Here is a 25,106-nt window from a genome sequence, read left to right on the forward strand (position 1 = left end):
GAAGACACATGACCCAGTTTCGAACTTGACCTAGATATCATCAAGATGAACATTCAGACCAACTTTCATACAGATCCCATGAAAAATATGGCCTCTAGAGAGGTCACAAGGTTTTTCTATTATTTGACCTACTGACCTAGTTTTTGACGGCATGTGACCCAGTTTCGAACTTGACCTAGATATCATCAAGATGAACGTTCTGACCAATTTTCATGAAGATCTCATGAAATATATGGCCTCTAGAGAGGTCACAAGGTTTTTCTATTTTTAGACCTACTGACCTAGTTTTCGACGGCACGTGACCCAGTTTTGAACTTGACCTAGATATCATCAAGATGAACATTCTGACCAACTTTCATAAAGATCCCATGAAAACTGTGACCTCTAGAGTGGTCACAAGCAAAAGTTTACGGACGCACGCACCCACGCACGCACTGACGGACGGACGACGGACACCGTGCGATCACAAAAGCTCACCTTGTCACTTTGTGACAGGTGAGCTAACAAACTCTAAAAAGAAGCAAACTTGGCTGAATATGATAATCCTAAGTAACTTATAAAAAAACATGATGAAACAAGAAAAAGGGAGAATCTTTAGTATTAAGCATACTGCTACAGTCACACAGCAAGTAAATGATAGACAATACATGATTGCAAGTCAAACAAAGTTGTATAGGCACTGAAATGTTAACATAAGATCTTTAAATGCTGAAGGAGAAGGTGCAATTTTGTCCAGAAAGCCCTGAAAGTCTGAGTGGAGTAAATTCCAAGTTTCCTTTCATTAAACTGAAGACCTGAAGAAAATACCCAACCCAAAAACTCTTAATATTGAAGGCATAAGAAACCTTCAATTCTTGTACTGATTTTTTAAACAAATCTGAATTTTTCAATATGGGCAAAGCTGTTGTCCATAACACATAAAACTAGGTGTTTTTGTCACAAAAACATATGTCTCCCGCCTATATATACTTTTAGCTCTGGCGGCCATTTTGTGCAGCGAAGCGGAACGTGTCGACGATATGCACAACTAGGCCTGGTACTGATCACTCCTGTAAAGTTTCATCGAAATCTGTCCAGCAGTTTGACCTGTGAAAGCTGGACAAGATTTTTCTATTTTTAGCTCTGGTGGCCATTTTGTGCAGCGAAGCCGAACGTGCCGGCGATATGCACAACTAAGGTTGGTACTGATCACTCCTGTGAAGTGCCAGCAGTTTAACCAGTGAAAACCGGACAAGATTTTTCTATCTTTAGCTCTGGTGGCCATTTTGTGCAGCGAAGCGGAACGGGTTGGCGATATGCACAACTAGGCTTGGTACTGAACACTCCTGTGAGGTTTCATCGAAATCCAGCCTGCAGTTTGACCTGTGAAAGCCGGACAAAACTTCTATTTTTAGCTCTTGCAGCCATTTTGTGCAGCAAAGCGGAACGTGCCGGCGATATGCACAACTAGGCTTGGTACTGATCACTCCTGTGAAGTTTTGTCAAAATCCGGCCAGCAGTTTGACCTGTGAAAGCCAGACAAGCTTAATGCGGACGGACAGACAGATGGACAGACAGACAGACGGCGAAGGCAAAAACAATATGTCTCCCCCACCTATGGCCATCCATTATGGTCATATTCAGATATGGTTGTGCATCTGAGCAACTTCGAATTGATTCTTTCAGAAAGTGTATGAGAAGTTGAACACACCAAAGTTCTTCAATACGGCCTATTTTGTGAAATTAAGAAAGGGCCATAATTCTAGAAACAAAAGGGTCATGATGACCCTGAATCGCTCACTTGAGTAATATGAGCCGCATGTTTCAAATGGCAAACTGATGCTAAAATATTAAGAAAGTAGGTCACATTCATGGTCACTGAAAGTCAGTTTTAAGATAGGTGTGCAAGACTGTACATGTCATCCAAATTTCAAGGCTGTATCTAAAAAAACAAGAAAGTAGGTCAGTAGGTCAAGGTCACAATCAAGTGACCCCTAATCACTTGGGGTCATCAGGTAATTATAATTAAACAGTCTAGGAAATATGATCTTATAATTTTTGCAGTATTTTTTCCTATATAACTCATATAACAAGTGACCCCAAGGGCGGGGTCTCTTTTCACCCCAGGGGCATAATTTGAACAATCTTGTTAGAGATCCACTAGGCAAGGCTACATATCAAATATCAAAGGCCTAGGCATTGAACTTTCAGACAAGAAGATTTTTATTTATTTTTTCCTATGTAAGTCTATGTTAAACTTGGGACCCCCAGGGCAGGGCCTCTTTTCACCCCAGGGGCATAATTTGAACAATTTTGGTAGAGGAACACGAGGCAAGGCAACATACCAAATATCAAAAGCGTATGCCTTGCAGTTTCAGGCAAGAAGATTTTTAAAGTTTTTTCCTATATATTAAGTCTATGTAAAACTTGAGACCCCCTGGGGCAGGGCCTCTTTTCACCCCAGGGGCATAATTTAATCAGTTTTGGTAGAGGACCACAAGGCAATGCAACATACCAAGTATCAAAGGCCTAGTAGGTCTTGTGGTTTTAGACATGAAGATTTTTAAAGTTTTTTCCTATATAAGTCAATGTGAAACTTGTGACCACCGGGGCGGAGCCTCTTTTCACCCAAGAGGCACAATTTGAACAACCTTCATAGAGGACCATTAGATAATGTCAAATGCCAAATACCAAGGCTCTACGCCTTGCCATTTCGGACAAGAAGATTTTTAAAGTTTTTCCTTGCAGTTGCCATGGCAACCACAGTTCTGCATGGAATCCAATTCTTTAAACAATTTTGAAAGGGGGCCACCCAAGGATCATTCCAGTGAAGTTTAGTGTAATTCTACCCAGTGGTTTTTAAGAAGAAGATTTTTTTAGAAAATGTTGACGGACGCAGGACGCACGACTGACGACGGGCATTGAGCGGTCACAAAAGCTCATCATGAGCCTTTGGCTCAGGTGAGCTAAAAAAAGCACAGAAAAAGGTCCATTATTTATGGTCATCTTCACATCAAGTTTCTTCATCTGTGAAACTTTCAAGCATATCCTTTCAATAGTCTTTGAGGAGTTGGACACACAAGATTTTTCTCTATATTCTATATAGCAAAACTATCAAAGGGCCATAACTGCAGTAAAAATAGTCACAGCAAAAACAGAACACCTGTTAACAAGCCACTAAGTTCTAAAACCACCAGTTTCATTTCACATTGAAAAACTGTACTTTAACCTCTAAATAAATATCATCTGCATATGAAGACCACTACTAACTCTCTTAAATGTGATCTTTAAGGACCAGTTTTACTGTATTCAGAAATCATTATTTATTTTGTTACACACTTACTATAAGTACCGCACAGTATTATGGCGTTTCTATTTTTAGCATCATGTAAATAAACAATCACTACTTAGCAATCTCTTTTAAAAGGAAAGATATTGAAAGTATGATCAATAGTTGGCTTGGTGGCGCAGTAGGTTGAGTCGATAGACATGTAGTCATTTTGTAGTGACAGTCTTGATGGTTCGAACATTGCATATGTCATTTTTTTATTTTGTATTTGATTTATATACTTTGTGTAAGTTTGTTTTTCTCTGATTTCTAATTTATTCACGAAAGTCTCAAAACATTAGATCATATTAAAAATGAAGCATATATAAAAATGAATACGTGTTAACAATGAAATGATATAATTATATAAGTTAGTGAACAAGTTAGTACTAGATTAACAAATCTTTGCTGTTTTCTTTGAATCGTATTGAAAAAAAAAAGAAATTAAATACAGTTTTCACAATACTTTTTATGGGTCCGGGAATTGAACTCCCCACGAAAAATTTTAAGACGGATACCAATACCGCTCGACCAACGAGGAATTGCTATTCGCAGCGTAAACATTGTGTATTGAATTAAATTTATGCTATTGTTTTGTTTGTTTACATTTCAAAGCGCCTTATTACTGTGCGATACCTATACCAGTAAATTAAATATGTTTATATAACATTATTTCTTGATGTCAGTATAGATCAATATGTTTACTGTAAAAGCAGAAAGTTTCGCAATGGTTTAATTTTCGCTATATATTCGCGAGGCCCTACATCTCACGAAAATTAATCCTATCATAAATATTCACCAATAGTATAATTCTAATTCAAGTAGGATACCATTTTAACAATTTCGCGAATATTAAACCTCGCGAACATACTCAAAATTTCAAATTCGCGAAATTTTGACCCAGCAAAAATATGTGCTTTTACAGTAATTGAAAAACCTGTCTGCAAAATAATTAGTTCTCTTGTTTATATTTTCTTTCTAATGTCATAAAACAGTATGATTTTGACAAGATGATATAATTCTTTTCATTGCATTGAATTAAACATTATTCAAAATTCTGGTCTTTATTATCAAGTAAGCAGAAATGTTACATAATAGTGTACAATAAAGGATAATTTTCACTGGCGTGACTCATATTAGTATCATCATAAGGCAATTAAGGCAAAAAGCGTGTCTTCATTAAGCACTGCAATCTTCAAGCATACCTTTCAACTGTAGATACCCCTGTTCTATAAACACACAAGTTTGAAAAATGTACAAGCAGATCATGAAAGTACTTCAGTTTTTAGCACACTGTCAGTTTTTATTTTTAGCACAACCACAATGTGCACTGAAAGTGTGTAGCTTTTAAAGTCCACCACTGAGCCAAGTTGGGCCATAAACTAGGTCATTAGGTCATGCTTTAGAAAGGTATTGTTTATGCTGGAGGTTCTGTGTAGTAATAAAAAAATTCTTCAATGCAATTAAAAGTTATAGAGCAGAAAGCTTTATACTTGACCTTCAATGGTACCTTTGACCGCATGGGTCATGCAAGCAACAAAAGCAACACATCATTTTATGGAGAACATGTGTGTGAGTGTATATAGAAATGCTTCAAGGCATTTAGAAGCTAAGTAACAAAAACTATTTTTTTATTTTAACTGCATTTAGAAGCTAAGGAACAAAAACTATTTTTATTTTAACTTAATAGTGACATTGACCTTTGACCACCAAGCATAGGTCAAGTATGCAACATATTATCTGGTCACAAGGAACATTTGCTTGTAGTAGTAAGAAAATCAATGCATGTAAAAGTTATGAAGTGTTAATAAATTTTTACTTAACCTTAAACAGTGACCTTGACCTTTAACCGACAAACATAGATCATGTGTTGAAACATTGTCTCATCATGGGGTACGTTTGTGTGTAGCACTAAGATAATCCATCAATGCATATAAAAGTTATGGAGCGGAAACAATTTTTACTTCTCTTTCAATAGTGACCTTGACCTATGACATACAAGCATAAGTCATGTACTTGCATAATCTACATACTGCCCTCTATTCACATACCAAGTTTTATGCACCTAGCTAGAATACTTTTTAAGTAACCGCAGGATCCAGATTTGCAGACGGACAGAGGGCATTCCTATAGTCCCCTACGGTGTTCCACTGGTAGTGGACTAATAAGGAACTTTATTCCTACCTTTTTTTTAAATCAGTACTTTTGCTTCAATTTAACAATTCTTTTTCATCATGTAAATACAATATTTCTCATGCTAATTTTTTTGATGCTTTTCATAAAATTCAGCTTCATGTTAATTTAGGAATTCATTTGAATTTCAAAAACTACTGAAGTATTGCAAAGGTACAAAAAAAGAAATACACACATTCCAAAATTTAAATACAGGAAACATTAAGGATGAAGAAAATCATCCTGCATCAGATATGAACTGGAAGTCAATCTATTCCCATAGCAACAGAAATGAAGGTTTTATGATAGTTTTGAACAAAGTGAGCAGGCATATATAAACTGTATAATGCAAGCAGAATTACCATCTAAAGCGGATGTTTGCTACAGGGGCTGAACTAATCCTGTACAAATCATAACACCCAGTATGCATGTAAGTTTATTTTATAAAAGATAAGTCAAAACCTAAATATGTGAAAATGATAAAAATCCATATCTTAAAAAAAGGATTCATTACATGTACTCATTTTACAAAATTAACCAATTTTTCAACTTGAAAAATGGTTTTACCAGAGCTTAATAAACATGTACCTGTATATCAAATTTCTACAAAAACAAGAGCTCGTAGAACACGAAATGCCCCCCTTAATGCATTCAGTAATTGCACAAGGAACATAAATTATTTGGTCACTGTACACAAAAGTTCTACTGTTCTGGGTCAATGTGACCTTGACCTTTGACGTACTGACCTCAAAATCAATAGGGGTCATCTGCTGGTCATGACCAGCCTCCCTATCAACTTTCATGATCCTAGGCCCAAGTGTTCTTGAGTTATCATCCAAAAAGACGCTTAACTGTTCCGGGTCACTGTGACCTTGACCTTTGGCATATTGACCTAAAAATCAATAGGGGTCATCTGCTTATCATGACCAACCTCCCTATCAAGTTTCATGATCCTAGGCCCAAGCATTCTCAAGTTATCATCCAGAAACGGTTTAACTGTTCCTGGTCCCTGTGACCTTGACCTTTCATCTACTGACCTCAAAATCAATAGGGGTCATCTGCTGGTCATGATTAACCTCCCTATCAATATTCATGATCCTAGGCCCAAGCATTCTTTAGTTATAGTCCGGAAACCGTTTAACTGTTGCGGGTCACTGTGACCTTGACCTTTGACCTACTGACCTCGAAATCAATAGGGGTCATCTGCTGGTCATGATCAACCTCCTTATCAATTTTCATGATCCTAGGCCCAAGCGTTCTTGAGTTATCATCCGGAAACGGATTGGTCTACAGACCGACAGACATCTGCAAAACAAGATACCCCTCCTTCTTCGAAGGGGGCATAACAAGAGCTGTCACAGGAGACAGCGCGCTAGACTATTTCGATGCTGGATAGTGAAACTGGGCACATCTGTGGAAGCTGGAGCTGTCACTGGAGTGTTTTATGACACCAATGGTGGATGAAGATATTGCACAATAGCTCGAGTCTGTTTCAAAAATATTAAGTTATAAGAGAGATAAAGTGTATCAAAACACTAAATAAGTAAAATTCTAAGCAAAAAGGGGGCATAATTCATAAAATATTGGTGCAAGAGTTATACACCTTGTGTCATATGATGTGGGTGATGGTGTGGAACAACTACTTCAAGTTTGAATCAAATCCATTTAGTAATTACAAAGATATAGTGAAAATGCATTAAAATTAACCTTAAATTCTAAGTAAAAGGGGGCATAATTCATGAAAACTTGGTGCCAGAGTTATGCACCTTGTGTCATATGATGTGGGTGATAAGGTGGAACAACTATTTTAAGTTTGAATCAAATCCATTTAGTAATAACTGAGATAGAGTGAAAGTGCACCAAAACTTTAACCTGAAATTCTAAGTAATAAGGGGAGATAATTCATCAAATATTGGTGCAAGAGTTATGGCTCTTGTGTCATATGATGTGAGTGATGATGTTGAACAATTATTTTAAGTTTGAATCAAATCCATTTAGTAATAACTGAGATAGAGTGAAAGTGCATCAAAAATTTAACCTGAAATTCTAAGTAAAAGTGGGGGATAATTCATTAAATATTGGTACCAGAGTTATGGACCTTGTGTCATATGATGTGGGAGATGATGTGGCACAACTACTTTCAGTTTGAATCAAATCCATTTAGTAATAACTAAGATGGAGTGAAAGTGCATCAAAACTTTAACCTGAAATACTAAGTAAAAAGGGGGGATAATTCATGAAATATTGGTGTGTGAGTTATGGCCCTTGTGCCTTATGATGTGGGTGATGATGAGGAATAACTCTTTTAAGTTTGAAACAAATCCATCAAGTAATTACAGAGATAAGAAGAAAAAAGAGAAAGTGTAAAAAAAATTTAACCAAGATGCCGACGCCGGGTTTAGTAGGATAGCTCTCGATATACTTCGTATAGTGGAGCTAAAAATTATCATCTTTAATTTATTATCCTAGAAGATTACTGGACCATAATACCAACTTAAGCATGGAATTTCATCCTCAGCCTCTCCTAATACAAACTAATGTACAATTGTCATGTTCTTTACAAAAATAATTGCAAGTTTGTATGCTTAAAGGAAAATGTTTGCCTTTTAAAATATATCTATCCAACCTGTACCTATTTTATAAATTCTTAATAAAACTGAGAGTAATTCTATCTCCTTTTTTGTCAAATTTTGATTCTACTTTTATAAACTGAAATTGCAACAAAACAAGAGCTGTTTGTAAAACATGTATGCCCCAAATGAAAGCCTGATAAATGTATCTGGGTCATGTCAGTGACCTTGATCTTTGATCAAATGATCCAAGAAGCATTAGGTTCTATTTAGTAAACACACACAATCATCCTGTGTAGTTTGAATAATGTAGGCTCAAGTATTCTGCAGTTACTGATCAGTCTCATGGTTACTGTGACCTTGACTTCTGGCCTACTGATCCCAAAAACAATAGTGATCATCTACTGACCACATGCAAACATTCTATGAAATTTGACCATGACAGGACAGTATTCTCTAGTTAATGATTGCAACCAAAGTGTCAACCAATAGACATGCAGACCAATAGACAGACAGACACTAGCAAAATAATAAACCCTCTTCTCCAAGTGGCACACAAAAATGTAACAGGTATGCCTTTTTTTGTAAAAAAAACACACAAATAATGCAAACACTTGTTGACAGTTGAGTTCCTAAGCTGTCAAAAAAGCAATAAATGAGCCGCGCCATGGGAGAACCAACATAATGGGTTTGCGACCAGCATGGATCCAGACCAGCCTGCGCATCCACGCAGTCTGGTCAGGATCCATGCTGTTCGCTAACAGTTTCTCCAATTCCAATAGGCTTTAAAAGCGAACAGCATGGATCCTGACCAGACTGCGCAGATGCGCAGGCTGGTCTGGATCCATGCTGGTCGCAAACCCACTATGTTGGTTTTCTCATGGCACGGCTCAAATGAATTAAATCAACATTTCAAGCTAAAGCAAAGAGGCATTAAAGTATTCACACAAAAAATCTTTTATTTTTATTTTGTCAGATATTCCATTACTTCTTATATGAAGCAAGAACTGTCTAATGGCAGTGTGCTCCACCATATGAAAAACCATCATACATTTCAAAATTTGCAAAAATACTAGCAATATACAAGGACTATACAAAAAGGGGCATATTTTGTTTAAATGTAAGTCATAGTTATGTAACATTGCTGTACTGCTTTGATGATGCAAGACTTGTACGGAAATTGAAATAATTTGGTCCAAAGATTGGTGAGAAACCAGCTTACAGGCAAAACCTTCTCTGTCAAAAAGGGGCATAATTTTGTAAAAGGTAAGTCATAGTTAAGGAACCTGCCAATATGAGGTTATTTCATGATGCAAAACACTTGCATGTTGCTTTGTTGTAGAAGTTATGGATAAACCTGCAAACATGTCACTTTTGTAACAAAAATGCTCATTCCAGCGTAAGTGTGACATCTATACGACAACTATTATAAAACTTCCAATTAGTCAAGCTAAAAATGTGATAATTTTTCTATTTTGCACAGTTAACTTCTCACTTTTCAGCTGCACTTACCTCCCTTGAAGTGGGGGCCAATTTACAAGAGGAAACTCTGCTGCAAGTTTATTTCTAAACTCAACAAATTCAGAAAATATTCGGAAGATGTATGTTGGCACTCTTTGGTTTTCCCGCTCAATTTTTAAGGTGTATATCTGAAACAGACAGATATCTTTTTAAGGAAATGTCATACCTAAGTAAAAGTGAATTCAAGTTTCAGTCATTCAAGTTTTTCTTTTAGGCATTAAGTCATCCTTTCCTCTCATAGTTTACAAATCAAAAGCTGTGTTAATAGAGAAAAAAATTATCCCACACTTATTTTACACTGCATTCCATGATAATTATTTTAATCGTCCTGAACTTGCATACCATATTTTCTTGTCTATAAGGTTAATAGTTTAGACATATTTCATTCCATTATTTTGCTTCCTGTTTCACTTAACATAAACACACTGTTTCAAAACACCATATAATCAATGCAATTTTCAGCTTGTCTGTAAGTAGTTTTCAACAAGTTATCATTTTTCTGGTATGCAATGTAAGATAAACCCATTGACAGAAATTTCAAAATAATATAATTATCATCAATTTTTATAAATTTTCAGACCAATATTGACTGGGGGAAAAAACACTTCATGATCTGCATATAAGACGGAATAAAGACTTTGAAAATGAAATAATGAATAAACTCCCCAGTCTTATAGCAAAATATAGTGTTTTTAAGTTACGTTCAAGCACCAGCTCTATGAAAACCAAACTACAACATTATTAATTTCTTTGACGGCTTACATAATGTTTCTCTGGAGTGTATCTTTTCTGGATACCAAACACTTCAACATATTTAATTTTTCCATCTGTCTGTTGGCTGTAAAAAAAATAAAACCAACATTAGATATCCCCTGACATTACACATATATTCACTATTAATTGTAAAATTAAACAGAGTCTTTGGATAACAATACTTCTTTGATTTTCCTTAATACTTATAATGTAAGCAGTACCAAACTATACAATTAGTATAAAACCAAACATAATCCAGTCAAATGTTACACTAAAATGTTCTCCCCAAATTTTGTTTTAACTTCCATTTTTTGTTTGTTGGATTTTAAGTTGCACCAACAAAACATGGGTCATATGGTGACTTTACAACTTAGCATGTTATCCCCAACAGTTAACATATCCTCTATCAACAGTGTTTGCACATTCTCCCTATGCTACCTGTGTAAGCATGTTCTCCCGACCTTACCACTGTAAGCATGTTCTCCCCAGAAGTGGTTGCATTATGCTCCCCAACAGTGTTCAAATGTGGTCTCAAATAGTATTAGCATGTTGGCCCCCAACAGTGTTAGCATGCTGTTCCCCAACAGCTTTAGCATGTTTCCTCCAACAGTGTTACATGTGCCCTTAAACAGTTTTGTCATGTTTTCCTAGAGTAACTTACAACTTCCCCACATGCATCACAGGTGGAGGACAATGACTTCAGTGGTACTATCTTTGGTCTGTCGTCACCAAGAACATAAAACTTGTTTGTGACTTAAACCTATAACCTGTTGACTTAAAGGACCCTTGACCCATACTTACCTATAAACTTTTGGAACAAAGGAGAGAAGAGCGCCCTCGTTGTGACTAGAAAATTTCATTTGAGCCAAATTATGTATAAAGAAGTTGAACTGTGTAGACTTGGCACTTAGACTCTCTTGAATCATCCTGCAATACATGTATATCTTTCTTTAATGTTAAGCTAAAAAGAATAAACTATACCTTTCCAAGCCAATGCCAATCTAGTTTTTCTCTGAAAAGTGTTTAAGAGCAAAAGCTTAACTCAAAAGCAATATTTGCTTTTCTTAACCAAATACTTTTTTTGCCATTAAAGGACCAAACTGTGTAATACTTTTCAAATGAACCAAAACATGGATCACACTGTTCACCTGCTTTGATTTGACAGTCACAAAAGATTAGATAGAAGTTTTCCAGCAAAACTGTGTGATTCAGAAATTTTCAGCTGGTTTTGATGGTACAATGACACCTCAGCTCAACATGCATCTATCCAACATAACCAACTGAGGAAAATCATAGGTGCCACCCATTTGTCATGACTGGAAATGTCGGAAGAACTACCATACTGTAAACTGGATTTCTCGAATAATGCAAGTCTTCTTTAATTTACTCAAACTTTTGTTTACATCTAGAGGTATAAATAGTTCCACTGATACCAGATCCAAATTATTTGTGCTGCTTATTGACAGCTTATTTACATCAAAAAGGCCCTAAAACTGGTGAAGATACATCTTTAAGAGTCCTTTCTTCTGTGTTATAATTAAAACAAAAGCAAGCTTTGTTTTGGCACCTTAAGCAAACCTCCAAGAACTGAAACTTTGCAAGGCTTGAATCAACAGTGAAGAGTTGCAAGCAATTTAAACAAAACTACACTTAATAATATGGAAAAGGAACAGACCTGGTGAACATTGCTGTAGCTTGTGTATCAGTGAGACCGGGTAAAAGTGCCCTCTGAACAAACTCTACACCTTTCTCTGTTATACCTGGTATACCCGAACGTAACATCTGTCAAAAGAGAACTGAAATGTGATTTTGTACCACCTCAAAAAAATTTAAAATATCCAAAGCAAAATTTTTCTGTTAAGACAGCAATAACTTTAAGAAAACTCTGACAGAATTTAACTTCTCCATACAAAAAATATCAAGGATTTGCACACTATGTTAACTTTTTATATAACATGAACTGATTTTATAACAACAGGATTTTGTCACTTTATTATCAAAACTGCACAGCATTTAAAAATGTAATCAAAACTTACCAATGAAAATAAATTGATAAACAAGTTGGCATGTTTACGTAAAATGTTAAATGCTTGAACACACATATCAATGAAGTGCTGGAATCGATCACTCTGTCGATCACCATCATTTATTACATATGCCATATCTGACGTCAGCACAAATTTCACACGATCTCTGTAAGGTAACAATGTACCGATGAAAATGTGACATAAACACAATCATCACAAATATCTCCAAGTCATACATAGCAATAACAAGAGCTGTCCGTAAGACAGCCAATGCTTGACTATTCAAAATATTGTCCCAGAAGCAGGAAAATATTACCCAAAATATTAAAATATCTAAAGAGTTTCAATCCAGTACCTGCATTGCTAAACTTTAACCAGAAGTTTTAAGTTTCAAAGGGGACATAATTTGACCAAAATGCATGTCAGAGTTATGGGACTTGATGCAATCAACTCCTTTTATAACCCCGAAGGCACATGTGAAGTTTCAATTTAATATCTGCATTTGTTGTGCAGATAGTAACTTGCACGCAAAACTTTAACCAGAATTTTCTAAGTCCAAAAGGGGGCATAATTTGCCCAAAATACATGTCAGACTTATGGGACTTGATCCAGTGAGGTTGGTAATTGATCTAGAAAAAGAAAAAATAAGTTTTAAATCTATATGCCTTTAAGTTATAGCTGTATGTACTTGCACGCAAAACTTTAACCAGGATTTTCTAAGTCCAAAGGGGGGCATAATTTGGCCAAAATGCAGGTCAGAGTTATGGGACTTGATGCTATCAACTAGTTTTATAACCCCAATGATACACGTGAAGTTTCAATTCAATATCTGCATTAGTTTTAGAGATAGTAACTTGCATGTAAAACTTTAACCAGAATTTTTTTAAGTCCAAAAGGGGGCATAATTTGCCAAAAATACATGTCAGAGTTATGGGACTTGACCCAGTGAGGTTGGTAATTGATCTAGAAAATGAAAAAATAAGTTTCAAATCTATATGCCTTTAAGTAATAGCTGAATGTACTTGCAAGCAAAACTTTAACCAGGATTTTCTAAGTCCAAAGGGGGCATAATTTGGCTAAAATGAAGGTCAGAGTTATGGGACTTGATGCTATCAACTAGTTTTATAACCCCAAAGACACATGTGAAGTTTCAATTCAAAATCTGCATTAGCTTTGGAGACAGTAACTTGCATGTAAAACTTTAACCAGGATTTTCTAAGTCCAAAAGGGGACATACATGTCAGAGTTATGGGACTTGACCCAGTGAGGTTGGTAATTGATCTAGAAAAAGAAAAATTAAGTTTCAAATCTATATGCCTTTTGGTAATAGCTGTATGTACTTGCATGCAAAACTTTAACCAGAATTTTCTAAGTCCAAAATAGGGCATAATTTGGCTAAAATGCAGGTCAGAGTTATGGGACTTGGTGCTATCAACTAGTTTTAAAACCCCGAAGACACGTGAAGTTTCAATTCAATATCTGCATAAGTTTTGGAGACAGTAACTTGCATGTAAAACTTTAACCAGAATTTTCTAAGTCCAAAAGGGGGCATAATTTGCTCAAAATACATGTCAGAGTTATGGAACTTGACCCAGTGAGGTTGGTAATTGACCTAGAAAAAGAAAAAATAAGTTTCAAAGCTATATGCCTTTAAATGATAGCTGTATGTACTTGCATGCAAAAACTTAACCAAGGTGCGACGCCGACGCCAGGGTGAGTAGAATAGCTAGACTATTTTTTGAATAGTCGAGCTAAAAATTTACCCATGGAATTCCATGTCTAGAAGTACATAAAGGGTTATAATTCTGACAAAATGCAAGTGCGAGCTATGGTTCTTGTTCTCCACATATATAATGATGATAAATAAATGTACAAGGTTTCATAACTATAGCTCTTATAGTTTTCAAAAAATGGTGGACCTTAGCTAAAATGTTAACCTATTCCAAAGCTGATAACAATATATTAAAGCTGACAATACCTCTTACATTTCTTTAAAGATCAGACAAGCTTGAAAATTTTAAACAAACAGACAACCAGACGCATGCACGCATGACAAACGACGAACACAGCATGATCACAATACCCCACCATGAGCACTTTGTGCTCAGGTGAGCTAAAAATTATATATTTTAAAAGCTAAAGCAATAAATATTTATATACATATATATTATGTAATATATATACAGTTGCATTTATAACATTTCAAACTTCTCAATTTCCCCTAATATCAACTAAATACCACAGCACTTTATAAATACCTTTTAATATTTCCAAACATTTGAGCATCACCAAGTATTTTGTTGAAGTCAATATGGAAGAGATGACCAGTCTGTTTTACCATTATGTTGTCATTGTGTCTGTCACATACTCCCAACACATATGTGGCTACACAATAACCTGCACATGATCGTGTGAAGTTCTCTACTGCCTGCAAGCATATATGACATATGATAATTATTTAAATCTTGAATGTGTAATAGCTCTCTACAACCCGAAACAATATACAGAAATTATTTCTTATAATTATGTCTATCACACACTCCCATCTCAACACATGGTATGTGGCATAGTGGTAGCCTGTGCATGACCATGCAAAGTTTTGCACTGTCTGGTAACAAACACGAAAATTATCTTAACCTTTAGCCTGCTGGGGGCAAGTGATTCTGCCTTTGCGACCATGCAGACCAAGATCAGCCTGCACGTGATCATGGTCTGCACTGTTCGCTATTCAGTCAGTAAATTTTAGGTGAACACCACTCTAAATAATAAGAGGTACTGCCCAAATTGAATGATGGACCAGTCCATTTTAAAAATTAAGCAGGCTAAGGGTTAATTCTTTTTGTAAATCACATACTCCACCTAGAATGTGTCTGTAGGACACAGGGTGTGCCCCCACTGGTACATTTGTCACACATATGGGGAAATAATTCAAATGTTTGCAGTTTTAATGTCTTATTATTCTATACCATATACTTTTTGAGCTATGAGCATCACAAACAAAAAATCCACTATTTTGGCTTTTTCATGGGCCATAACTCTGTAATAAATGCTAAAATTCTCAAGAAGAATGGCAAGTGTGCAAGGTCACATTATGATAAAGACTCAAGAAAGGTTTCATGAATTTACATTAAATACTTTCTGAGTGAGGCACATAATTAGGTGAAAATGTGCATTTTAGACTATTTCAGGGGCCATAAATCTAGAAATAGGGCACGGACCCAGATTAAAAATAGGAGATGCGCAAGTTCATATCATGATTAAGACTCATGCAAGGTTTCATGAATCTATATCAAATACTTTTTGAGCTAGGCATGTCACAAGGTGAAAATGTGCATTTCTGACTATTTCAGGGGCCATAACTCTAAAAATAAGGGGCGGAGCCAGATGAAAAATAGGAGGTGCGTAAGTTCATATCTTGATAAAGACTCATGCAAGGTTTCATCCATTTATGTCAAATACTTTTTGAGCTAGGCGTGTCACAAGGTGAAAATGTGCATTTTTGTCTATTTCAGGGGCCATAACTCTAAAAATAAGTGGCGGAGCCAGAAGAAAAATAGGTGCGCAAGTTCATATCATGATAAAGACTCACGCAAGGTTTCATCAATTTATATCAAATACTTTTTGAGCTAGGCGTGTCACAAGGTGAAAATGTGCATTTTTGACTATTTCAGGGGCCATAACTCTAAAATTAGGGGGCGGAGCCAGACGAAAAATAGAAGGTGCACAAGTTCATATCATGATAAAGACTCACGCAAGGTTTCATCAATTTATATCAAATACTTTTTGAACTAGGCGCGTCACGAACTTCGGACGGACGGACGGACAAGAGCGAAGTCTATATGCCCTCACCACTCAATGGGGGGCACAAAAACATGTGGCTATGCAACTCTCCAACCTGAAAATGCACAAACTATATCTATTTCGTACTTCCAACATACATGTTATTATACAGTAACCTGCATATGTTTTTCTGTACATTCTGAAAACATTCATGAAAATACTTATTGTAATATAATTTTATCTGTTTTCCAGTATACAACCTGTTTAGTCAACACTTTATTACTGTGAAAGCAGCAAGATGTGTGGCTTTGTTGTCTGCTTCAAGTTTTGATTAAAATTTCAACTCCATTTGCAAACGTCAAAGCAAACAACACTACATTCTGAGTACTAAGGCTACAATAATAACTTCAAATGAACACAATACAAGAAACACTGGCAACTCCTGCTACTTTTTTTCAAGATACATTGCCTCATGTCAAACCTGCCTCACCTTCTGATAGTCCAATTCAGTGGGGTTATGCTTCTGAAGCCAGTCTTTGATCACACGATCCTTAAACGACCCTGTGACCCCTGACATTACCTGGATCTTTCGCAAGGTGTCTGATTCAGTTATAATTTCAATGAATCCTGCACAGATAGAAAAAACTGCATCAGTAAAAAAGTATTTGTTATCCTCTAGGCTAGGTTGACAACAAATGACTGGACAGAAGTACAACCTGTAGGGAACTAGACAACTGACTGAATTAGTTAAGCTGGCAAGGTCAATTTAACAAGAAACTGGTCAAGCTTGATTTTGCAAGAAAGCAGAGGCTCTGTCTTCACTGTAAATTTTGGTTTTTCTTTACATATGAATATCTAAAGACCGTCACTTTGCTAATTCAAAATTAAAGTCCATCTTGATATTAACAAAACAGCTATTTTAAAGGTTCAAAGACAAAATAAACAAGAATGTTCATTCTTTGCATGTACATTTCCTGGACTGACACTGAAACACACAAAAATAAGCCCCTCTCCTAATCCCTTGCAAATATTAATGATTTGAAGGTACCTCTTCTTGGACCTGTTGGCAGGCAACTGAATGTTATCATCTTTAGATCAAGTCCTTCCTTCAGCCATAGGTGATCCATTATCTGAACCACCTGCATGGTCATCATATCCTGCCGCAGGTCGTCACCAACCTTAAACATTGCATACACTGGGCCAACGTTCTCTGTAGCATTCTTGAACACAAGTTTCAAGGGGACGGCATTTGAGGTGAAAAATGAACACGACTGAAAATGAAAATAAATCAGGTTGAAAGTAAATAAGGCATCTTGTTCACATATTTTCCATAAAAGACAGAGAATTTTGTGTTAAGTGGATTTCCCCACCAATTATTCCTGTCCAGTACAAATCTGTACTTTGTAAGGACAAGAGGGCCATGATGGCCCTATATCGCTCACCTGAGTAACATTGCTCTTAATGATAAGATCAAGTTTTGACATAGATCACATAGGCATACACTTTAAATATCATCAGGATAAATATTTTCTTGTAACAGTCCCTTTTGACCTATGGATCACATGCTAGTCATAGCCAATCACCATACATAGTTTGGTTCAAATGCTGCATTTTTGTACTAGCATGACTATTCATTACCCTGGAAGACTTAAATAACATTTAAAACCAATCTCATTAGATGCTGCCGAGGTATATTCATTTACATAAAATAAAAGGAGGTAATTTGTCATAAATTCAGTCAAAAGTTATCTACCCTTATTGTTCGAGTCCATCTGATGGCATAAATGACATTTCAAATCAGTATCTTCATTGGTTACTGAGACACACCCATTTTAATTTGAAACAAAGGGAGGTAATTTGACATAAAATCAGTCCATAGTTATCTACCCTGATTGTCTGAGTCCAACAAATGACAATAATGAAATTTCAAATAAGTCCTATAAATACTTACTGAGATAAACCCATTTTTATTAAAATCAGGGGAGGTAATCATACATTGGTATATGCATGTAGAAGGTAAAGAGTACAAGCCTTTACAACAATATGTTAGAAAAGTAAGTAAAAGTAGAAATTTCTTACCATGGAAGACATAAATAATGTTTCAAACCAATCTCATTAGAAGCTGCTAGGTATATTCGTTTACATAAAAGATAAAGGGAGGTATTTTAACATAAATTCAGTCAATATGTATCTTCACTGATTGTCCAAGTCCATCTGATGTCATAAATGAAATTTCAGATCAGTATCTTCATTAGTTACAGAGATATACCCATTTTAATTTGAAATAAAGGGAAGTAATTTGACATAAATCAGTCCAGTTATCTACCCTGATTGTCTTATTCCAACTAATGACAATAATAAAATTTCAAATGAGTCCTATAAGTGCTTACTGATACAAATTCATTTTGATTAGAATCAGGGGAGGTAATCAGATATAAAATAACTCCAGAACCTATGTTTGGATCTGACAGATTCATCATGTAATCCAAAATTTATTGTTGTTGAAAATATTTTGCAAGTTTGTATCAAATCAAACCATAAATGAAGTTTCTATATGACTGCACAAGCCAAAAATAGCAAATTTTGGCCTTTTAAGGGGCCATAACTCTGGAATCCATGATGGGATCTGGCCAGTTTTCAAAAGGAACTGAGATATTATGCCAATACAAGTTGTGTGCAAGTTTGATGAAAGTTGATTGCAAAATGTTGTCTCTATCATGTTCACAAGCAAAAAATAGCAAATTTTGGCCCTTTAAGGGGCCATAACTCTGAAACCCATGATGGGATCCGGCCAGTTTTTGAAAGGAACTGAGATATTATGCCAGTACAACTTGTGTGCAAGTTTGATTAAAGTTGATTGCAAAATGTTGTCTCTATCATGTTCACAAGCAAAAAAATAGCAAATTTCGGCCCTTTAAGGGGCCATAACTCTGAAACCCATGATGGGATCCGGCCAGTTTTCGAAAGGAACTGAGATATTATGCCAGTACAACTTGTGTGCAAGTTTTATTAAAGCTGATTGCAAATGTGGTCTCTATCGTGTTCACAAGCCAAAACTGGCAAATTTTGGCCCTCTAAGGGGCCATAACTCTGGAACCCATGATGGGATCTGGCCAGTTTTCGAAAGGAACCGAGATATTATGCCCATACAAGTTGATTGCAAGTTTGATTAAAATCAAATACAAAATGTGGTCTCTATCGTGTTCACAAGGAAATTGTGGACGGACGGACGACGGACGAAGGGTGATCACAAAAGTTCACCCTGTCACTACGTGACAGATGAGCTAATAAAATGCAGTGGAATGCTTTCAAAATACAGTGCAATTTCTCTATAGCAACATTGCTGGGAAGACCAGAATGTGTTTTGCTGTAGCTGTTTCTCTGAAATTACAAGTTTACTACGAGCAAATTCGATGAATTGGAATCCCCCGCCGAAAGGGTCAGAGTTGATGAATGGCAAAAAAATATATCCAGCAAAAAGTTAAAAATGTTACCAAGAAGCAAACAATTTCATTAGTCAAAATCAAATTAAAAGAAAATGAATGGTTTGTTTGGGTGGGGCTGGGGGGGGGGGGGTGAGGATACAACAGTTTACATGTTGATTATAAATATTGATAGAAAATGAAAAATGAAAAAAAAAAAAAAAAAAAAAAAAAAAAAAAAAAAAAAAAAAATGGAAGGTGGGGGGGGGGGGACCAAGGTAAGGTGGTGACCAGGTGTAGGTACACAACATCACATGTTTATAATAAATGTTCATGGAAAAGAATGAAAGAAGTTTAATGAAATTCTTCCAATTGGTTGGTTTGTTATGTACAGATCTGTGGATTTTTAAACAATTAAAGGGCAATAACTATATGGAAAATTGACCAATCGAAAAAAAACTTGAAGGGCATCGTCGCAGTATCTTGGTTCATGTCTGTTTCAAGTTTGATGAAATTCTACCTGCTAGTTACTGAGAAATGGCTGCAGACGGACATTTTTCATTAAATCAAGGGCAATAACTCTGACGGAAATTGACCTATCAAAAAAAAAACTTGACGGGCATCAGCACAGTATCTTGGTTCATGTCTATTTCAAATTTGATGAAATTCTACCTGTTAGTTACTGAGAAATGGCTGCAGACGGACATTTTTTATTAAATCAAGGGCAATAACTCTGAGGGAAATTGACCTATCAAAAAAAAAACTTGACGGGCATCAGCACAGTATCTTGGTTCAAGTCTATTTCAAATTTGATGAAATTCTACCTGTTAGTTACTGAGAAATGGCTGCAAACGGACATTTTTTATTAAATCAAGGGCAATAACTCTGAGGGAAATTGACCAATCAAAAAAAAAACTTGACGGGCATCATCGCAGTATGTTGGTTCATGTTTATTTCAAGTTTCATGAAATTCTACCAAGTAGTTACTGAGAAATGGCTGCGGACGGACGGACGGACGGACGGACGGACTGACGGACGGACGCCATTTCAATACCCCCCTCCCGATTTCATCGGCGGGGGATAATAAATTTGAGCTTGTGTAGAGAAAAATACCTGCTTTGGCAGAGGTGTTTCTTCTATGGAGGGTGTGTTTAATACAAATACAGTCAAATTTTAGCTACTGGCCACCCCTTAACAGACACCATATGATTTTAAAGATCACAAATTGGAACATTTGCAGTGTGAATCCACCTGCTAATCGAAACAACAACCTTGCTCTCTCGTGTGGTCTTATGCACAGATTTTCAAATTTTTATCATTTCTCTATGTAAGATAAATATTTTATGTGATACTCTGAGTACTAAAGAACAATTAAAATGTTTACCCTACCTAAAATTGAGAAGGGCAAATCATTCTACTGTAATACTTACATTCATTTCAATTCCTGAAACCTCATAGCCTGGATTATGTGGAAGCAATACTTTGTGTTTGTTCTCATATATCTCATAAAGGATTTCCAAATTTTTTCGCAGAGTATTCTGAAAACAAATGAAGTTATATCTTGCTGTCTGTGTATAAAAATTAAGACTGCACAAACATCAATGAAAAGAATGAAACCAGTAATCTGTTTCTTCATTTTATTCAGGAAATGTGATTTTCAACAATATTTCAGTTCTGTACAAACCAGTTTTTCAAACTTTCACACAAGTACATTTTCTGAAAAAGCAACTGAGAACTTTCTTGTATGTATCAGAGAAGGGCCAAAAGCAACTGACCTTCTTATGAATCAAGAGAAAAATGACATTTTCTGAATATTGTTTTCACTAAAATCATCTTAGAGCACTGACCCCACCCTGAGATCAAGCCCGTGAACTGATAATTAACCATCAAGAAAACTTATCAACCAGGTTTGTATGTATAACAAAACAAAGGAACTATAATGCAGTGCAAAATGCTGCATCGCAAGCTTTAACCAATTATCAATTACCTCTTTCTCGCTGCCTTTAGCCTGCTGTACACGTTCAGCTGTGGTCTGAAGTACTTTGACAATCTCTTCTTGTTTCATAAACTCCTGATATAACGCCTCCCCTGCTACACTGACAAGGGCTACAAACATTAACTCATATCTTCTCTTATACTGACTATCTTGTGTCGCTCCTTTCAACAACCTGTAGCACACAGTATATCAACATAACAATCAACACAGAATATGAGACTTCATAATTTTTATTGGTTCATGCAGGACTTTTGTTATGTATTTCAGTAAGTGTCTCCTGTGTAAAATTTGTTTAAAAACTGACTATGCAAAAGTGAACTTTTATAAAATTTTATTCATATATGTGTTCCTAAAGCAAAACAAAGTTAGACAAAACAACATTTGAGCCGTGCCATGAGAAAACCAACATAATGGGTGTGCGACCAGCATGGATCCAGACCAGCCTGCGCATCCGTGCAGTCTGGTCAGGATCCATGCTGTTCGCTTTTAAAGCCTAATGCAATTAGAGAAACCATTAGCGAACAGCATGGATCCTGACCAGACTGCGCGGATGCGCAGGCTGGTCTGGATCCATGCTGGTCGCAAACCCACTATGTTGATTTTCTCATGGCACGGCTCATTTTTAGTTGAAATTTCTAACCACACATGGGGATTTTCTTCTCAAATGCTTACTCAAAGGTTAATATTTAAAATTGTTTGAAAACTCACCAGAAGAATTGATGGGCAAATCTAACACTTCTACATGATTGTTCCAGCATTAATCGAGCCAATGGAGAACTGTGATAGCTTTCATATTTCAAGGCCTAAAATTATTTGAACAAAAACAGAAAGTAACATTTCTTGGTCACACAACAAAAATAAAAAATACTGGATCCTATTTTTCGTCATAAAAATATTTCTCTTCAATTTCCCTAAGCATGGTCTACTCTGCAAACCTCACTTTATGTAGAGATATAAATTTATTGAGATCATCTCCAAATTACAGCTATTACAATTGTAAAATGAAGTCTATGAGATCATGTACAAGTCATTTGTATGTATAGAGGTATACTATCAGTGAAATTACTAAAATTATGTATTTAGTTTCTTTTCAACTCCCTTTTCTGAGTTTAGGAATAAGGTCATATAGATCCCAGCTACCAGTATAAACTGAGATAAATGCAATGAAACGTATGAATTACAGTAAAAAGTCTATAAAACATTCTAAATGTTTATAAGCATTTACTCTGGTACCTAAAATAATGGCAGGGTGTATGTTTTGTGACTCAAATGTTCATCCTGCCTGGTCTTTTTAATCACCAGTGTCAATTAAAGTATAAATACAATGTTATCCCAAACAAATTATTATCTGGGTAAGGTCTAAATCAAGATTATGTTTGCCCTTAACCTACAAACCAAAGTGTTCAGCCCCAAATCAGAATATATATATTGCCTTGTCAGAAAAAGAAAATGACAGCATATAGATGCTACAAAAATATTTGTATGTTTTATCTCTTGTATATATTGAGGTATAAATGCATTGAGACTGTCTGTAATGAAATTTCTATTATCTGTATAAATCAAGGCATAAATGCAATGAAATCATCAATATGAAATTACTATCATCTGTGCAATCAAGGTACAAATGCAATGAAATCATCAATATGAAATTCTCAATATGAAATTTTTATTATCTGTGTAAGTCAAGGTATAAATGCAAAATCATCAATATGAAATTTCTATTATCTGTATAAATCAAGGCATAAATGCAATGAAATCATCAATATGAATTTCTATTACCTGTGTATTAAAAGTCAAAGTATAAATACAATGAGATCATCTGTGTAATATTTCTATTACCTGTTGAGTTGGGGTATAAATACAATGAGATCATCTGTGTAATATTTCTATTACCTGTTGAGTTGGGGTATAAATACAATGAGATCATCTGTGTAATATTTCTATTACCTGTGTAAGTCAAGGCATAAATGCAATGAGATCATCAGTGTAATATTTCTATTACCTGTATAAGTTGAGGTATAAATGCAATATCATCAGTGTAATATTTCTATTACCTGTATAAGTTGAGGTATAAATGCAATGAGATCATCTGTTGGCATCATTCTCAAACAATCAACAGCAAAGGACCGTACTTTCATATCCGGGTACCTGGTTTATAAAAACATATAACAGTTGCAAAATTTATTATTTAATAAAAATCAAAGTTCACTTCATTTTAAATATGTTGCAATACCACACAATCCTTTTATAGCTTCTAGAAAGTTTTCTTGTTGAAAAATTTAAATGGAAAAGTTAAGGAAATAGGGGCATTTGTATAAACTGTTTCTACAGTTGTATCTTATACTGACAAGCCAGTGAAGACAATAAGATTTAAACAAACAAAAAAAAATACATTTCATGATACGACAACATCGCAAAAACTAGTCGATCAAGGGGAGAAAAATGTCCTATGTATAAACACAAATTGAAAAGGCTAAGGGTTAAAACTGTGCTACATTAATATTGAATAAAAAAATTACTGTGGAAGGAGAAGCTCTAATGACTGCATGGGTTGTAATGTAGACCATTGTTTAATCTGGGCATATATTTCTGGAAGACACGCCCAGTCCCAGCCTGGGGCTGCCTGTAGTATCCATGGCAACAAGCCCGGGTAGTCATGAAGATTTTGACGATAATTCCATAAGATCTCTAACTGATCTCCTGTACATCTGTAAAAAATGTTATAAATTATGTTGTAAATTTAAATCTTATTGACTCTCAATACATACATGCCATAATTTTTCCGGACCTTTCCGGGATTCTGAGTTAAAATTTCCGGGATTTTTACCCTTTGTCCGGGACATACACCATGACATTAGTATTCGTCTGTTTCATGCATAAATATCATAAAATTATATGCAGTTTCCGGAGATAAACATTGTTCCCTCGCTTAGGAATAATTTGTTGCAAATGTCGTCTAGCTTTCTAAGGGAGGTAAATAGGGTAATTTATGTCTATAGTTCGGCACGTGAATTGGTTGCGTTACCGAGGTGAACTGAATTGGGAGACTTGCTATATACGAAGAATTAACCTGGTCATCGTGATTTTGAATCCAGCTTATTTGGTATCTTTTTAAAGCTTAAAAGTTTACCTAATCATTAATAAAATGGAATCCTCAGAGGAATGAAATAAATCTTGTAGATAAAATCGATATAAAATATTTCGGGTTGGGTCAATTTTCAAGGATCGGCCGACAAAGGCATTCAATAGTCAAAAGTTTAATTAAGAATATGTGTGACAATCTACATTTTGAAAGATTACAACCTTTTAAAATAATTATTGTTTAATTGACCGTTATTAGCCATTTCTTCCAATCAAGGCTACATGTAGCTTCACCGCCTACGTGCTAACAACAACGAGATTTTCGGCTATTGTTCCTAATATTAAATTATCATAAAACTGTTATTGATTGCAATATGAGTGGTGATCGGAGCTAGCTTAATCAACATGTGTCCCGCTCAAGGGCATGAAACTGATTATTGGATAATTAGGAATAAACAATGTGACCCCGGTGACTGT

General features: G+C 35.6%; 1 protein-coding gene across 7 annotated transcripts in view; it reads right to left on the reverse strand.

Annotated features, from left to right (window-relative positions):
* Positions 1 to 25,106, reverse strand: part of LOC123536860 (phosphatidylinositol 4-phosphate 3-kinase C2 domain-containing subunit alpha-like) — a 94,948-nt gene that overhangs the window by 30,757 nt on the left and 39,085 nt on the right. For 4 of the 7 annotated variants that reach the window (XM_053528216.1, XM_053528218.1, XM_053528213.1 and 1 more), the window contains 14 exons: positions 24,068 to 24,256; positions 23,603 to 23,696; positions 22,257 to 22,351; positions 21,540 to 21,720; positions 20,983 to 21,090; positions 17,179 to 17,401; positions 16,621 to 16,757; positions 14,609 to 14,778; positions 12,360 to 12,516; positions 11,999 to 12,105; positions 11,125 to 11,250; positions 10,333 to 10,408; positions 9,562 to 9,698; positions 5,842 to 5,880 (listed from right to left, as the gene is read on the reverse strand). In XM_053528216.1, the coding sequence (XP_053384191.1) occupies positions 5,842 to 5,880; positions 9,562 to 9,698; positions 10,333 to 10,408; positions 11,125 to 11,250; positions 11,999 to 12,105; positions 12,360 to 12,516; positions 14,609 to 14,778; positions 16,621 to 16,757; positions 17,179 to 17,401; positions 20,983 to 21,090; positions 21,540 to 21,720; positions 22,257 to 22,351; positions 23,603 to 23,696; positions 24,068 to 24,256 (1,839 nt within the window). Of the gene's footprint in view, positions 1 to 4,512; positions 4,537 to 5,841; positions 5,881 to 9,561; positions 9,699 to 10,332; positions 10,409 to 11,124; positions 11,251 to 11,998; positions 12,106 to 12,359; positions 12,517 to 14,608; positions 14,779 to 16,620; positions 16,758 to 17,178; positions 17,402 to 20,982; positions 21,091 to 21,539; positions 21,721 to 22,256; positions 22,352 to 23,602; positions 23,697 to 24,067; positions 24,257 to 25,106 lie in introns of all 7 variants that reach the window. The other 3 variants (XM_053528219.1, XM_053528217.1, XM_053528214.1) reach the window with 2 other exon arrangements.

The sequence above is a fragment of the Mercenaria mercenaria genome, chromosome 17, assembly GCF_021730395.1.
Source record: "Mercenaria mercenaria strain notata chromosome 17, MADL_Memer_1, whole genome shotgun sequence".
Classification (NCBI taxonomy): Eukaryota; Metazoa; Mollusca; class Bivalvia; order Venerida; family Veneridae; genus Mercenaria; species Mercenaria mercenaria.